General features: G+C 38.7%; 1 protein-coding gene across 1 annotated transcript; it reads right to left on the reverse strand.

Annotated features, from left to right (window-relative positions):
* Positions 1-834: 834 nt before the first annotated feature.
* LOC111321571 (E3 ubiquitin ligase Rnf157) lies at positions 835-15,372 on the reverse strand. Its single transcript, XM_022924486.2, has 14 exons — positions 15,189-15,372; positions 14,952-15,073; positions 13,268-13,356; positions 13,030-13,140; positions 12,449-12,569; positions 10,837-10,903; positions 9,875-9,966; positions 9,640-9,711; positions 8,203-8,314; positions 7,320-7,367; positions 6,948-7,009; positions 6,157-6,253; positions 5,342-5,635; positions 835-3,606 (listed from the first exon to the last, which is right to left on the reverse strand). The coding sequence occupies exons 1-14, from the start codon at positions 15,271-15,273 to the stop codon at positions 3,392-3,394; spliced, it is 1,587 nt and encodes a 528-aa protein (XP_022780221.1). The 5' UTR covers positions 15,274-15,372; the 3' UTR covers positions 835-3,391.
* Between the last annotated feature and the right edge of the window lie 72 nt (positions 15,373-15,444).

The following is a 15,444-nucleotide window of genomic DNA, read 5'->3' on the forward strand; positions in this document are numbered from 1 at the left end:
GTCATACATGTAAGAATTAAAAACTATTTACTGATATGGATACTACGATAGTTTGTTGTTCGCACATGATTCAAGATGGAACTTTGAAAGCCCTAATTAGTAAGACGGAAGAAGATATCAAAGCGATTCCGCAACTACGAGGAAAACAGCGTATTTTTCATCTATGAAAAATGATCCGGGCGCGCAAGGCACCTCGGTTGGAAATGGGCCTTTGTGATAGGCAGAAAAAAATCAACTACATTTCATCCCTACAGACCTGTTTCGTGGTTGCCCTCTCATATATATGTATGTGTAATCAAATGGCAACGAATGAAATTAGGAAATAATTTCACGCGCGTTTTGTCAAAATTCCGATAACTTCCCGAGCCTTTAGGCGAGGGAAATTATCAGAATTTTGACAAAACACAAGTGAAATTATTTCCTAATTTCACGAGAAAACCATTTGATTACCTTTTAATATCGTGGGTGACAAATTACGTCTTGTTTACACACGGAGGCGTAAAATCGCTCGAGTACTTCATCTAACTGCTCGGGAAGAATCATCTCCTGGTTTTTCTCAAGGTTATTTTCGTCACACCACTTCTCAAAAACTCGCACCCAGTTAATTGTGCTCTTTCGCGTATTTAAATTTTCGGCCGCTTCTCTTAATTTCGTAACTTCACGGGTCACCGTCTTAAATCTCGACGCCATCTTGGCTCTGATCGAGATACAAGAGATGTTACCATGGCAGTTTTTTTAATTTCACATGTGAAATTAAAAATTAACGCTGAAATTTCGCGCCAAAATTAAGGAGTAATTTGTCACCTATGATATTAATATAAATAAAACAACAAATTGAGTTCAAAACTGTACAATTTTATTTGATTTTAGCATGCTCCAAGGACACTGAAATATAATGGATTGGAGATTTATAATTTATAACTCATGCTGCTTTTATTAATACTTTGATTAATAAATGTAGACAGTCGTTCGTTTTTTAACAATGTAGTGAACTGCCCTAAGGGAAACGTCAGGTCTTTATTCAGAGCACGCTCCACGACTGTGGCAAGCATTCTCAATTCTTAAAAAGAAAAATTCTTTGCCACATGTTAAACACTGAATCGATTAAAATATCTAGCGAGAGTAATGTACAAAAATTATCTATTACAAAATCGTTTAAATAGTGGTAAATCTAAACAAATGTCATAATGTAAAGTGGGCATGCCTCCGATAAATATGAATGGAACTTGATTATTTTTCGGAGAATTTTAAATTGCATGGTAGTAGGAAAGGTTCCGTGAGTCTCCTAATCCTTCACACCATAGCCTGTAGAGCAGGCGTTCTAGTGGAGTTTGGGCGAAAGCTAAACCGCGCGAAAAATAGAGCGAGGCGAAAAATTAGGAGGCAGGGGGAGGGGGAGAGGAGAGAAAGGAACCTTTCCTACTACCATGCAGTTCCTTTCTCTCCTCTCCCTCTCCCCCTACCTCCTAATATTTCGCCTCGCTCTATTTTTCGCGAGGTCTAACTTTCGCCCAAACTCCACTAGAACGCCTGCTCTGCAGGCTATCATACCATGACATCAGTATGCATATTCTCAGTACAGTTCTTTAAAATTTTCTTGAGTGCCGAGGAGGGCGATCTGGTGATCAATGTGTGAAATTCTAAGGAGAAATTAGGTGCTAGTCGAAGGGTCAAACAAGCTGCGAACAAGCCCTGACCAGTTTCTTACGGGGCAATGGGAAGAAATTCTGAAATTTGTTTACAACTAGTTCTCCAAGGTAATTACTAAGTCATTGGACACAACGTTTCTAACGAAAAGGGCAATTTCACATTATTAGTTTCTTTAAGACCATGTTGGATTTCAACATCGAGGAATTTTTTTAAATCAGTGCTCTCCATGCAAATTTTTCTTCACGTGTAAGGCCCAGTTTATACGTCGCGCTACAGTCGAATTTAATTCAGACGAATTTAATGGAATTAAATTCGTCGTTCCGTCGACGTAAATCGTGGCGTGGTTTTATGCGTCGAAATTAATACGATCAAAGATTTAATTCTCTTCCCAAAAGCAGTGCCTCTGGTTAGAGGTGTCATTTTGAAACAAATATGGCGCGGGCTAAAGCTTTGAAAACAATTTTGCTCGAAAAAATCCACATTGACGCTTTTCTATACAAGGAGCACATCTGAGACAATACCCAACACATTTATTTGGTTGCCAGCCGATAGCTTCTTCATTAATTTCAAGAATCGAACATTCCTATCGAACACAAACACTTTTACCACACGTTATACTAGAATACTTCGTTTGTTTCTCACAATTACTGCAAGAAGATGACAAACTTTTTCTCCAAAGCGCTAAAGCCGTAAACTACAACGTAAACTCGCGCGGGAAGTGCCCAAGACGAGCTTTTGCGCATGCGGATTACTTGAAAAGCTCGCCACGGGTCGCCGCGGGCTCGCCAAAATAAATTGAAATACATTAAGAAAATGTATGCATTTCATTCAACGCGACGCTAGTGCGACGTTAAAACTGAAGACGCGTTATCGATATTTTACCCGTCTTACCAAGACGAATAAAACGTCAAGGACGAATTTAATTTGTTTTAGACGTCGCGCTATCGTCGAATTTAAATTACTTGTGAGACCTTGAATTAAATTCGACTGTAACGCGACGTAGAAACTAGGCCTAAGCCTTACACGCCTCCAGACCTCATTTCGAGGTCAAAATTTCCTTGCACCTTGCAAACGCTCGAGGAGCTTTGACAAAAGTCATTACTTAAAACATGAAAAAATTAACAGATGATAGAGAATTGCGCAAACCATTGACGTTAAAAAGATAAACGCGAAAATGATGATGTACTTCTGTGATGACATTCAATAATAGTAAATACAATTTTTTCTTTGATTATTACATAGCTGCTTCTTGGTTACAACGAGCAGTGGTTATTTACCCAGTATATTAGGCAATCCCGAAGAAAGGGCAGACTTGTTTTGCGGCATTATCGCCACTAGGCAGTCGTAGTAGGGTAAACGCACACTGTAAATTAACTTGGCATTAACTTGTGAGTTCAGCCATTCTTTCATTAGCAACATGTAAAAATGCAAAACAAACCTTACTATTGATCATAATAAGGGGTTCACGAGGAAAAGGATCAGATGAATCTGTTATTTAGAGCGCTTTTCAATGGAGGTAAAAAGAGGGCAACACCACCAAGTGCCACTAGAGCCCATAAGGGGATAAGCTGACATCGAACGAAGCCCGTAAGGATTCGAAGTAAATTCAAATGATTGACCAGGGTAAGCGATTAGTTTTAAGTTTTGAAAAGAGCAGAACGGCGTGAGTTCGATGCAATCCGAAATTGCCATTATTTCAGTTGAAGCGTAAACTACCTAATCAGATATGTGCTACAACAAATCATGTAGGTAGCACGGTAACAGAAACCTCCCCTGTTCCTTCCTCTAACCGGATGTAAGTCGGCGTGGTCGCTGACGCGCTTCCGGCACTGAGGCTGCTGCGTCCACTAACATCACTGCTCAGTGGTGTGCCGGGTAAGGATGCGTCAACGTGTACTTGGAGGTCCTGTGCATCTTCGAACTGCTCTGCCTCCTTTGTTAGTACAGGGTTTACGACTGGAAAGGAAAATAGACAGGCTCGTTCAGTTACATGCTATCTGAAATACCAGGTAATATGCAGATCGAGACATAGGAAACCCAAGAAGAAAACAACTGCATTACTAAACCGAAAAAAAAAAAAACAAGGCCAGGATTCAACTAAATGCATTAAGTCGGGTTCGTGTAAACTGATTTATCGCACCAATCAGTTTAATTACTTTGGATATATCAACAAAGTTGAAATGGTAAATTGGCCACCGTAACGATTACAAAAGCTGACGTTTCGAGCGTTAGCCCTTCGTCGGAGCAAATAGAGGAATTGTGGGTTCTGTGTGCTCTTAAAGGCAGAAAATGGAGCTACGTTATTGGTGGGAACATGGCAACGAGAAAAACACGAATAAATTAATGAAATGAAAAGCGTTTGTTGACCCCTGTGGGATTTAGACTGCCGGTTTGAAAGATGAGCTTTTGTTCAAGAGTTTAATTACTGACAACAACTCTTTACTTCCGCTCAGGTTGTCGAACGTCAATCACAACTACCGACAACAAGCCTTCTCAAGACTAACCCCCCCCCCCCCTCACCCCAACCCGGTTCCTTTGCCGTGGTACAGGCGACGTCATCCTCGGGGCTGAGTCGATTTCAAGTTGGGGCATGAAGAGCCCCTGGGGACATCTTACAAGACTGGTTCCAAACGGTCGAAGTCGTTCTGCCATCTGATTGGTGCCAGAAAATCTTTGTGTTTTTCTGCCCAATCAGAGTGACCTGTGCTTTAGAGTCCTTTCGTGTGTTTTAACACGGACATATACTAGTAGCTCAGTTGCTCACTATGTTTGTTTGGACCGTGCGACGGAGATTTGAGAAATCAATCAGATTGTCCGCGAAAATCTTACCGGAAATTATACTGAATACTTTCGCAGGTATCACTTGAGAACGTGTTTTAAAGTTTGCGAGGTTTCTCTACAGCACGATGGTTGCAGTCATTGATATGTCGCTTTAAACATTAAACGAGATTTAAGCTTAAATCTTTCTAGATTTTTTGCATAATTTGCTAAGACTGAAACTTTGCCAATCCTGTGAAGTTATTTCGTCGCACGGGCCACGCAGGTATGTCGAGCAACTGGCGCTTTCGCCTACGTAGCTTTCTGCTTTCTGTGCGCACCAAAATCTAATCTTCGCTTTGTAGTAAAGTCGTTCACAATACGGCCAAGGTTGCAGAGAACGTTAAGTTAGTGGACGACCTCCAGCAAGTGCTAAGAGAAAGCGTAGCTGTGTTTCCGGTTAGCTAATTAAAATCTGAACACGAGAACATCGTGGGAAGGAGAGATGTTTAAGATTTTTGCGGACAATCTGATTGATTTCTCTTACATTGTGTGCTGAGACTGAAACTTTTCACCTCCAGCAAATCCCCGTCGCACGGTCCAAACAAACATAGTGAGCAACTGAGCTACTAATACATGTCCGTGTTAAAACACACGAAAGGACTCTAAAGCACACTTCAATCTGATTGGGCCGAAAAACACAAAGATTTTCTGGCACCAATCAGTTGGCAGAACGACTGCGACCGTTTGGAACTAGTCTTGTAAGACAATGTCCCCAGGGGCTCTTCTCAGCCCCTGGGTCTCCGAGGATGAGGCGACGTAAACGTGGACGGGAAGTAATAAAAAAAAAAAAAAAAAAAACCGATTACAATGATATCGTTACAAACGTTCAACATCTGCACGAAACATCAAAATATCAATAAACTGTAATTACCTTGTTCCTCTTCGTGCACCGACGTTGCTTCTTCGATTTCTGCACTATTAATCATCGTGACCACGTCTTTTGACTCTAATGTAGCCTCCTGCCGTTGAATTCGCTCAACACTTGCAGGCTCCCCCACTTGTTCAATTCTGCCTCTACTCACAGGGGCTGTGCTGGGTCGCGACATCCCTGAACACGCGGAAAGGGATCTCTCAACATAACGCTGACCGCGAGCACTCTCAACTCTCCTTTTGCCCGAGGATCGAATACTTGACGCTGATCTTCGACGCATGCGCGCAACGGCTTCTGTGATGACGAAATACACAGATAAATAGAGGTGAGGTATGAGGAAGAAAAACCGCTACTTGAACAGATTCGCTTGAGTTTCATGTCTTCCCTTTTTCATTTTCCCGCGACCATAAATTGAAGAGTGAATGACTTAATCAAGCCATATCTTATAATGTGAGTTGTTCTGAACCCAAGAAAGGCAACATTAACGTCCAGTTAGAAGAGACGTAGACAAATCAGCAAGCCAGTGAGAATTCAAGGAAAGCGGCACAGCGCGGCGTTCTTAAAAAAGCGGCCATGGCCCATGAGTAGGTGGGATGACTTTTTTTTTCTTTAAACCAATTCCAGTAATAAAACAAAATAATAGATAATGTGATTCTATTTGTAGCACGCGCTGAGATTGACTTCACAAACTCACAACTTGAACCCATGGTCACTCAGGTTTCCTCGAGTGCAATGACAGCATATGCAATTATACTTTTTCATCTCTTGTAATTTTTTTTTTTATTTACAATAACCTTCAAATATCAAACCAATACCTTCTGGTATATTGTCTGGTTTGATTGTTCCATTTAGTGCTTCTACTAGAGGAATCTCTTCATACCCAGGCCACGCATTCTCTCCATGAGCAGTTTCCTGATTCGAGAGAAGCAAGGGATAGAATGATAATCAAAATAACATTTCAAAACAAAATTAACACTTAAATAAGCAAGCACGTTATGAGCTAGATTGAAAATTGCATCGATCTCGCGTATGGTGTAAACGTTTCACGGTAGATTTGTTCCATGGGTCGGCCATTTTCATATTTACTCAGGTATCAGTCACTCATTATCGCAGAGGGGGTCGGGAGGGGGGTTGGTTGGAGGATTTTGGGGATCACATCTTTTTCAGATGGAACGGGAGAGAGTGGGGAAGAGGGACTACAGAAAATTGACTGCTAATTAACTGCGACCCAAAGGCTCCAGGCGATAAATAACGCCTGCTCACTAAAACGTTCAAAATTTCTAATGATTCTAGTTATGATGTGGATCATGGGTCATTAGTATATAGATATTGGGGGAAATGAGTAGAAAAAGAATTGTCATTTGCTTTGCGAGCACGATATTTCATTTGAACGAAGGCAGTACAAGACATCCCAACGGAATACCTGATGGTGAGGAGGGGAGGTGGACACGTGACCCTTTTTCTTCCACTCAACACCCTTCCCCCCCCCCCCCAACCACTCGATAAATAATTGGTAACACTATTGGAAAATCCCATCTACATCTATCTGCAGCTTCTAAATCAACAAAACTGTCCATTGACCTTTGCCATTTTCAGAGTATCATACCTGAGAATTTGGGCCAATTTGCTTCTTGATATAAGCACAGATTTGTAGCAAAGCATGAAATGCTATGGGTTAAACAGTAACAGATGATTAAAATAGAGGGCTACTGAAAAATGATCAAGAATTCAGCAATCTTTTAGGAATGGTATTGAAATAGACGTTGTCTGAAATGCATAGGATTTAGAATTAAAGTTTGGCAGCAGCAGGGTTAATGCTTAGGATACTTGAGATTTCAACCTGATATCACTTTCCTATCTAAAAAAACAAAAACTACATGACATCATGAAGTTTTGTGATTCTTGTCAATGAGTTAATACTGATAGTATTGTGTGTTTGCTCTACTGTATTGTCTACAAACATTGAAGAGCCACCTACGTGATCTGCAAATGGGGCAGTTACTTGCTTGATATCTTAGTGATTCAGCTGAAAGTATTGAGAAAAAAAAAATTAAAATGACTCCAGCAGCAGTTAATGTGTCTGAAAATAAGTAGCCAGCTTGAAACAGCCATAATATTTATGCAAGGTACTCAAATTTCTTCATCGTTTACAACCTAACATCAATATGCATATTCTCCATAATGTTCTTGTATGATGCTGACAAGGAGAATTTCTTAAAGAATCAAGAGCTTCTTTAGTATGTGAACATTTCTTTTATTCTTGTGACCTTGAAGTTGATTCAAGGGTGATATGGTACAGTTAAATTAGATGCTAGTCACTTGTGAGAGTCAAAGTATTAAGAGCAACCAGCACTCGTTAATTCACTACAACCACATTATCAGTTGAGCAGTGGGAAGTCCATAGTGTTGGAACCATGTGATCTTGTGAATCTCATATGATTTGTTTACCAATTCAATCACTTGGTGAAAATGAAACAAAAAAAGAGTGCAGTGGACATTTTAAAGAATGTTGTCATATACCCTGACCCAAATACTACAATTTTGTTGCGTGGGATGCAAAGGAAGTTTGGCGACCACATTTTGATGCTAAAATCCTGTTATTGTCATGGGAAACTGGCTCCGTTTCCAATAGCAATGTGTCATTTGACTTCTTTTGGCAAGCTTTCAAGTTTAATGGTTAGTGATGCAGGGATCTTGACTTTCATTTACCACAGGAAGCGAAAAGGTTGCCTGTTACAACACCATTATTTTTCCAGTCAAAACCCAATCACCAAACTTTTTTTGTGCTTCACTCAACTGATGATCGCTGTGTGGTGGACATATTGATATGAAATCACAAAATGCGACAAAAGTCAACTCACCGCAATCTCTACAAAGACACAGATGTCTACAGGGTAGGATCAGAGTATCTCGCATGTCACTCATGCAAATTACACACTCTAAACCAGTTTCTTCTAATTCATTATCTTCATCCTGTGACAGATGTATGCACATTGACAACAAAAAGCATTATTTAAATAACAAAAAAAATGCCATACCCCAAGAATTACTTACTCAAGAAAAAACAACTTCAAAAGGTGCTTAGCCTGTCTACATTTTGCATACTTGATAAGGGGGCCTTTTATCCAGTGGCGGATCCAGGGGGAGGGCCCGGGGGGTTTGGACCCCCCTATCAGATCTGACGCTTACAACTTTGAGACTGAAATTCTTACATTGACAGGATCGTATATCACTTTTTATCTGGCTGATTTTTTAAATTAATGAATCCAAGTAAATGGTAAGCGGCCAAGGAATTATAACATACAACCACCACTGGTGGGAGGGGGTGTGGGGGGTGTTGGGGAGAAGTAATTGCCTCAAAAGAGTCCAACAGTCCTTTCTGAACCAAAGTTTGGACCCCCCCCCCCCCAAATCAAAAATTCCTGGATCTGCCCCTGTTATCCCCAAGATCACATCAGTAATTCTCCTTAATGTCTGCCTCCCAATTTAAATTTTTCTTTATTCTTGTCACTTGTCTTATAATTCACTTTTGTTATCATATAAGGGGCAAAATTATTGAATTGTGATTGGTCAAGACAGAGGGCACTTTTTCTTAATTTTTGTAATTGCCCCGGGCAAAATTACTTGAAAATAATTGGCTGAAAATCGCTTAGCAACAGCTGCCAAGGTAAAGAAATTTCTGTTTGTTTTGTAACAATGGCATCCCGTTTTGCATGAGATCAGTAAGAAACATTTTGCCCCTTAAATTATAAACAAGTAATCACATGGTTCGTCGTAAAATTAAGGAGTAATATCACTTGTGTTTTCGGAAGTTGCAGAAATTGCCCTTGTCGTTGTGGGACTTGGGCAATTTCAGCAACTTCCCAATTAATCCTTAATTTTACTCGGCCCCCTGCGATTACCTATACATATTGTGAGGAGAAATTCTGTCTTGGTCACTCACAGGTGTAAAACACTAACCATTTTCCTCCCATCAACCTTCTTTGTCTCAAAAAAGGTAATCATACAGTTTCCTACAATTCATTTCCGTCTATCTCCAGTAAGTGCATTTATTACTACCTTTCAGGGGATAGAAGACTTGACTTGGCCTGAGGTCAAGTTAATGAAGTTTTTTAACTTAAACCAGATGGCTTGACATGACCAACTGCATGGAAGACCCCACATATATTAAACCCACAACGGATCATGGTAATATCAAAATGCAGCATTAAGAATGAAAAAATCCTACAAAGCCACAGGATCAAAGCTACAAGTATGTGAATGCAATTTCTGAAAAACCATAATAATTAGACACTAACCTTTGTACTTTTTAGATTAACTTTGTTTTCAATACCATAGATTTCTTGGAGGAGGTAACAGAGACCATCAACCTTTTAATAGTAGAAGACAAGCGTTTTTTCCCCTCATATTGGAATTTTTTAATTATTCCAAAATACTAAGTGGCTTGAACAAAAAAAATCAACTACTTTACTGAACATAGCTTGTAAAGTGCATGTAGATGTTAAATTGTTCAAGATAAAGCTATGATCATACCATCTGTTTCTGCTTGATAGGCTTTATGATGAAAGATCCATCAGACATTTTTTCAAATGTTGCCAGTGTGACGTTAGAGTGACCAAGATATTCTGTGAACAAAAGATGTATTAAATAACTGATCCAGTGTTACTTAGGGAAGAGAGGAAGAGGTCTTGAGAAGTATCATGACATGTTAGTAAATAAATTGTTATTATCACCCTGGAAATAAAGTTATCATTAGATCATAGCATTAAAAATTCCAATCCCTTAATAGGAAACAATAGATAGACCATATGCAAAAAAAGAAGCAAACACTAAAGGGCCAAATATTCAAGATTGAGAGAACAAAACTAAAACAACAACAGTATAAATGAGCATTGATTTTGTACTAAACTAGATTTATAGCTGCACATACTAGGGTGCTTGTAATAAAACTGTAGCAACATGGTTTTCTTAACCAAAATATCTCATGTGAATGTGAAACTTTCCATGTGAAAGGCATACATGTATGGAAAACATTTGAAAAGTATGTGAAAAATGTTTTCTCTTTCCCATAGAATTTTCACAGACTTTTCAACTAGTCCTTGGAGCAAACAAAAAAACTTGCTGAGACAATTGTACTTTTAGAAGCTTCAACTTGAATTTGTCAGTCAAGACAAATGAACCCAAATTTTACACTAAGGCCTCCTTTGGAGTGCCTCAGTAAAGAGTGCTAAACTTCTAGTGCTCAACTACGATAAAAGAACCCTCTAAAATGTGTCCCACTACCGACATGTGGCTTTGTAGCTCATTTGGCAATAGCACCCAACTAGTATCTTGGAAACATGGGTTTGTATCCCATCAAAGCCTCAATTTTTTTCAGGCTTCATTTCTGCAATTGCTAAAATTGCAGCTTATCTGCAAGTATCATGGCTTTATTTGGTACACTCTTCTCCAATCATTAAACTGTTTGAATATATTCAATTTAATCTTCACCATACCTTCCTCATCTGCATCAATTTGAATCACAACTGGAATGCATGTATGCTTAACAGGGCAATAGTTCAACTAGCGTTAAAGGTAAAAAAGAAATTTATATAAATAATTATATATGTGAAACCAAATAATGCTGGTATAAGTAAATTAAAAAAAAAACAAAAACAAAAAAACACAACATCACACAATTATGAATCACAGAATTCCAAATTAAATTTGACTAAAAGAACTTAACATTAACTGAAGGAATACATGGAATAAAGCCCTAGGTGACATCTAAGGTAACATCAGTTTCTCCCCAGCTACACAAGGGGATACAAGACAATCTGAAAAGAGAAACTTAAAGTGTGCTGCAAGTACCGAGGAGTCTTTTTTCAGGAATCCAGTTATTTCATTCAGTAGGCTAACAAAGAGATGTACATGTAGCCAATTAAATGTGATGTGAAAATGACAATGGGATGCTACAGAGAAAAGTAAGGTTGTATGAGTTGTGAAAGCAATCACAAACATTTGATGTCGCGTTTCATGAAGCAACACATTCACACCTCACAAGTACGTGTCCCACTAGGGAAGCCATGTGATTAATTTGCTAATGTTCACACCAATAATATAATAGTATAGTGTTACCATCTGCCTAAGTTTTCCTATAGGTGGTGTTTGGAAAGAGACAATGTAGAACTTTTTCACTTAACTCTTCACACTCTAACACAACAGTATGCATATAACCGCCGCCCAGTTAGCCTAATGGATAGTATGCTGGACTGTTGTGCGGGAGGTCAAGGGTTTGAGCCCCTGCCGGACCAACACTCAAGGTCTTAAAATAATTGAGAAGAATTTGATACCTTTCTATATAACATCAAGAAATGTTTAGATATTCTAGTCTTCTCGGATAGGGAAGAATAAATCGAGGTCCCGTCTCCTGCAGGGTTGGGGGCAGGAGACGTTAATTTCCCACACATGAAATTACTGCATGGTGGATGTCCTCCCCTGGGCTGGGATGGGTGGGTTTACTGTGCCCACTGTAATTGGCGGAAGCTGTGCAGTGTCCCTGCCTGTCGGCAAATCTAATAAATTCTCAATACTGTTCTCTGTACATTTGCAAAGGTGCCAACAAGGAGAATTTGTTTCACAATCAGGCCAGGGCTTGACACTAACGGTAGTTAACTAGCCATAGACTAGTAGAAATTCAGTTTTGCCCGATGGTTCTCAATTTCCACTAGCAATTTTGGCTAGTAAACAAACTGAGTTGAAAAGTTAGTGTCGAGTCCTGCAGGAACTTCATAACTTGACAATAGTTTCCTTTATTCTTGTGACCATAATGTGTGATTCAAGGATGATATTGTAGGTGGAAATTACATGCTAGTTACTGTAATGGGTGAAAGGGTTCCTTCTTAGGTATATGTGACCACTGCTTTATGAATCAGTGCACCGTAAATTCTAGGGTGGTGACCCTGATATAGCACAATAAATTCAGTATCACAAGTACCACCCTACAAATATCTGGCATACAGGATACAGTGTTTCATGGTGCAGAAGAGAATTTTGTCATTATGTTATCAATTGTATTATAAACACATCAATAATTTAATTAAGACATGGCTATTAATGAAAACTCACCTCATCCTCAGAAAACAAACTAGGTCTGATCTTGTGTTTAGGAGAACTGTTATACACTTGACCAGATCCCTTTGGGAAGTGTGTCTTTGGGGAAGATGTGAGTGGATCTTGTGATGTGTAGCTGGAACACAAGAAACCACATTATACTGAAACAAATCTAATGTCCAGGTTGGGTTCTTGTTAAGACCTGGTAACTAGTTATTTAACTGGCTGTTCAAGTACCTTATTGTTACTTAATTTCACAAGAACTTAAATTTGGAAAATCAAACAGGCACACTTCATAGGATTTTAATTTTGCAAAATTTGAGATATTTTTATTCATTTTCTTTACCACAACTCTTTATTCTTTACACTGATAAGAGAAGCTTCACACTTTGCCTTGTCTTTGTGTTGTAATTTCTCTTTGAACCAAGAAAAGTTGGAAATGGCTTATTGATTGTGTGGATACTACAAATGAAAGGGTTAACCTTTCCTTAAAATTAACCTACAGGTTGACTGTGCTTTGAAGTTTTTGACAATGTTCTATAATTGATTTGACTGATGGCAGAGAGCATTTCTTGTGATCTAACTTTTGAACTTACATTGCTAAGCCTGTGGATAAGTCTTCTGTTGCCTTGTAATGTATCGTTATTGCACACTTCACATCTGCATCAAACATAAACTCAATTCCAAAGCTTTCTTGATCTAAGCTCCTATAAAAAAACAAATATTACTCATATAAGATCACACAAAAATGCATTGAAAACCTGATTTTGAATTTTCACCAGCAGTTACAAGAAATGTGAAAAACAAATTTATGTAAGAAAGCAATGCACTCACTTCACCAGCCTTAATGAGTCTTTCCTTAGATTCACAAGACTTCTAAGTGTCTTTGTTGGTTCATTGTCTAGAGGCTGCCTGTATGGAAACTTAGGAATGAAAATATGAAAAAAAAAAAAAAAAAAAAGGAAAAGACAAAAAATTAATACTTGAATAACATCAGACAAAAAAACTATTGAATTTTTTAAACTGACATAGGATGATAGTGGCTGACAATTCCACATCTTGGGTTGCAGTCTGCATGTCAGTCAGACCCTGATAGTGAGTTTAGCTCAAGTTGTCTTAAGTTTTAACCCTTTCGCTCACAAGATCTTGTGAATAATTCCAGGGCTCAACACTAACTTTTCAATTTACTAGCCAAGTGGCTGGTGACAGCTAAGATGTTACAACAATTTCAGTTCGTTTACCAGCCAAACTGGCCAGTGGAAATAAAAAGTCTACTAGTCTGTGGCTAGTTGGCTACAGTTAGTGTTGAGCCCTGAATTTTCCTTCCTTTTTGCTAGAAAATTCTTCTGAGATGTGCATTTTGGAGAAGTTGGAATTGGATCAACTAAGAATCCTCTAAAGTAACAATATTTTTTGACTTGTTCTCATCACTCGTCTGCTTAATTTTGTTTTGATATTGTTAAGAGAAGTTTTTTCTTGATCACTCATGGGAGTTAATTAAAGGGTTAATACTTCTATAACACCATAATGCTCACAGAATTCATTTGAACTCAACGCTCGAAATAAATTGAACAAACAACTCACAGGGTTGTCAAAAAGATTTTGAGTAAGCGGACAGTGATAAAGTAGGCAGCACAATCACATGCTTCTATACTGAAAATTGAGCTAAAAGCATTTGGAAAAGCTGGTGTGTTTTTCAAGGTAGATATCCAAATGCACCAGTTGCTGGCTAAATTTTGACTAACACTCAAATGTTCATTTATCCACATAACCACAATGAACAACATCTTCTGTAAAAACTGCATGCCGTGGACGATTTTGAGAAGGAAAAAATTAAATGGGTAGCGGTCAGGTCTGCCCTTAGAAGAAAATAAGTAAAAGACTCCGTTGCCCTTTCAAAATTAATACATTCATAGCTAAAATTAAATCAATTTGTATCATCATTAGTGTAGTTTATTTTACTTGAGTTTTAGAGACAAAATTCTCCCATCAAAATTTGATGGATGTGCAATATTGGGATAACCTTCCCTTCTAATGGTACCATGTGTTCTTTCCTTTAGATTGTTTTACTAAGACATTGTAAAGCATAAAATGTGCATGTTAAGCTAAATTCCCTTTCACAAAAGGAAAACGTCAACAAGATTGGAAATTTGATCCTATCCAAAGAGTCACTGCTTTACAAGAAAATGGACTCGATTTTGCTCATTTACATGTAACAGGTCAAGAATCTCGTTCAAAGTTCCACACTTGTGAATTACAGTCACAAGAAAGAAATGTGATCAAAGTCTGTTCACAAGGAAAAGTCACTCTGCTCCGCTGAAAATTAACATTAAAACTAAACGAATCGGCCACTGTGGTGATGCTTAGCTTTGGATAAAGTAAACACAACTCTAAAAAGCTGTGTCTTCTTTGACTGTAACTAAGAATTTTACATCAGCCTGTGTCAACCTAGAAACAGCAGTTACATTCAATTCGACACGTTTTCCTTCAGAAGCGAATACTTAGATACAACACTTACCGACACTGGCTTAGGATTTAGTAGATTTAAGTCGCTGTTCTCTCCGAAAAGGTACGCCTCTGGCTGCGGGGTATCAAACTTCGATCCTCCCATGAGAAAATAATCGGCAAAGAAGTTCTTTCCTACAGACCAAATCCGAAAGTTAGGAACCATTTGGAGGGAATGCTAATGCCATAACAAACATAGTAGATAGCGTTCTCATGTTTTTAAACCCTCAAAAAAGCGAGAGATATTTACCTAAATTCGGAGGATAACGATAAGGATGCGAAGAAACGTCGAAATCCTCGACTCCCTCATTCTGTCTGCTAAACCGATTACCCATTTTGAATGGGGTTTTTTAAAAATCAGCTGAGAAATAATCGCTACAACTACCCTACATGTTTCACAGTTCCTTCTGTTTCTTGCCAAAATACGCATAATCCCTGTGGCTGTAAGCTCTTCAAATAAGGAAATGGTATGTATGTGACGTCACTCAAGATCGCGGGCTCAAGAT

The sequence above is a fragment of the Stylophora pistillata genome, chromosome 10 (genome assembly GCF_964205215.1).
Source record: "Stylophora pistillata chromosome 10, jaStyPist1.2, whole genome shotgun sequence".
NCBI classification, from domain to species: domain Eukaryota; kingdom Metazoa; phylum Cnidaria; class Anthozoa; order Scleractinia; family Pocilloporidae; genus Stylophora; species Stylophora pistillata.

What these genes read in the sequence shown, in the direction of transcription:
- LOC111321571 (XM_022924486.2), bottom strand. Translation starts at nt 15,273, where the DNA reads ATGGGTAATCGGTTTAGCAGACAGAATGAGGGAGTCGAGGATTTCGAC. An exon ending in AATTGATGCAGATGAGGAAG is followed by an intron (nt 9,967 to 10,836) that starts GTATGGTGAAGA and finishes TTTTGTTCACAG; the next exon opens with AATATCTTGGTCACTCTAAC. An exon ending in GGTGCACGAAGAGGAACAAG is followed by an intron (nt 3,607 to 5,341) that starts GTAATTACAGTT and finishes TTTCCTTTCCAG; the next exon opens with TCGTAAACCCTGTACTAACA.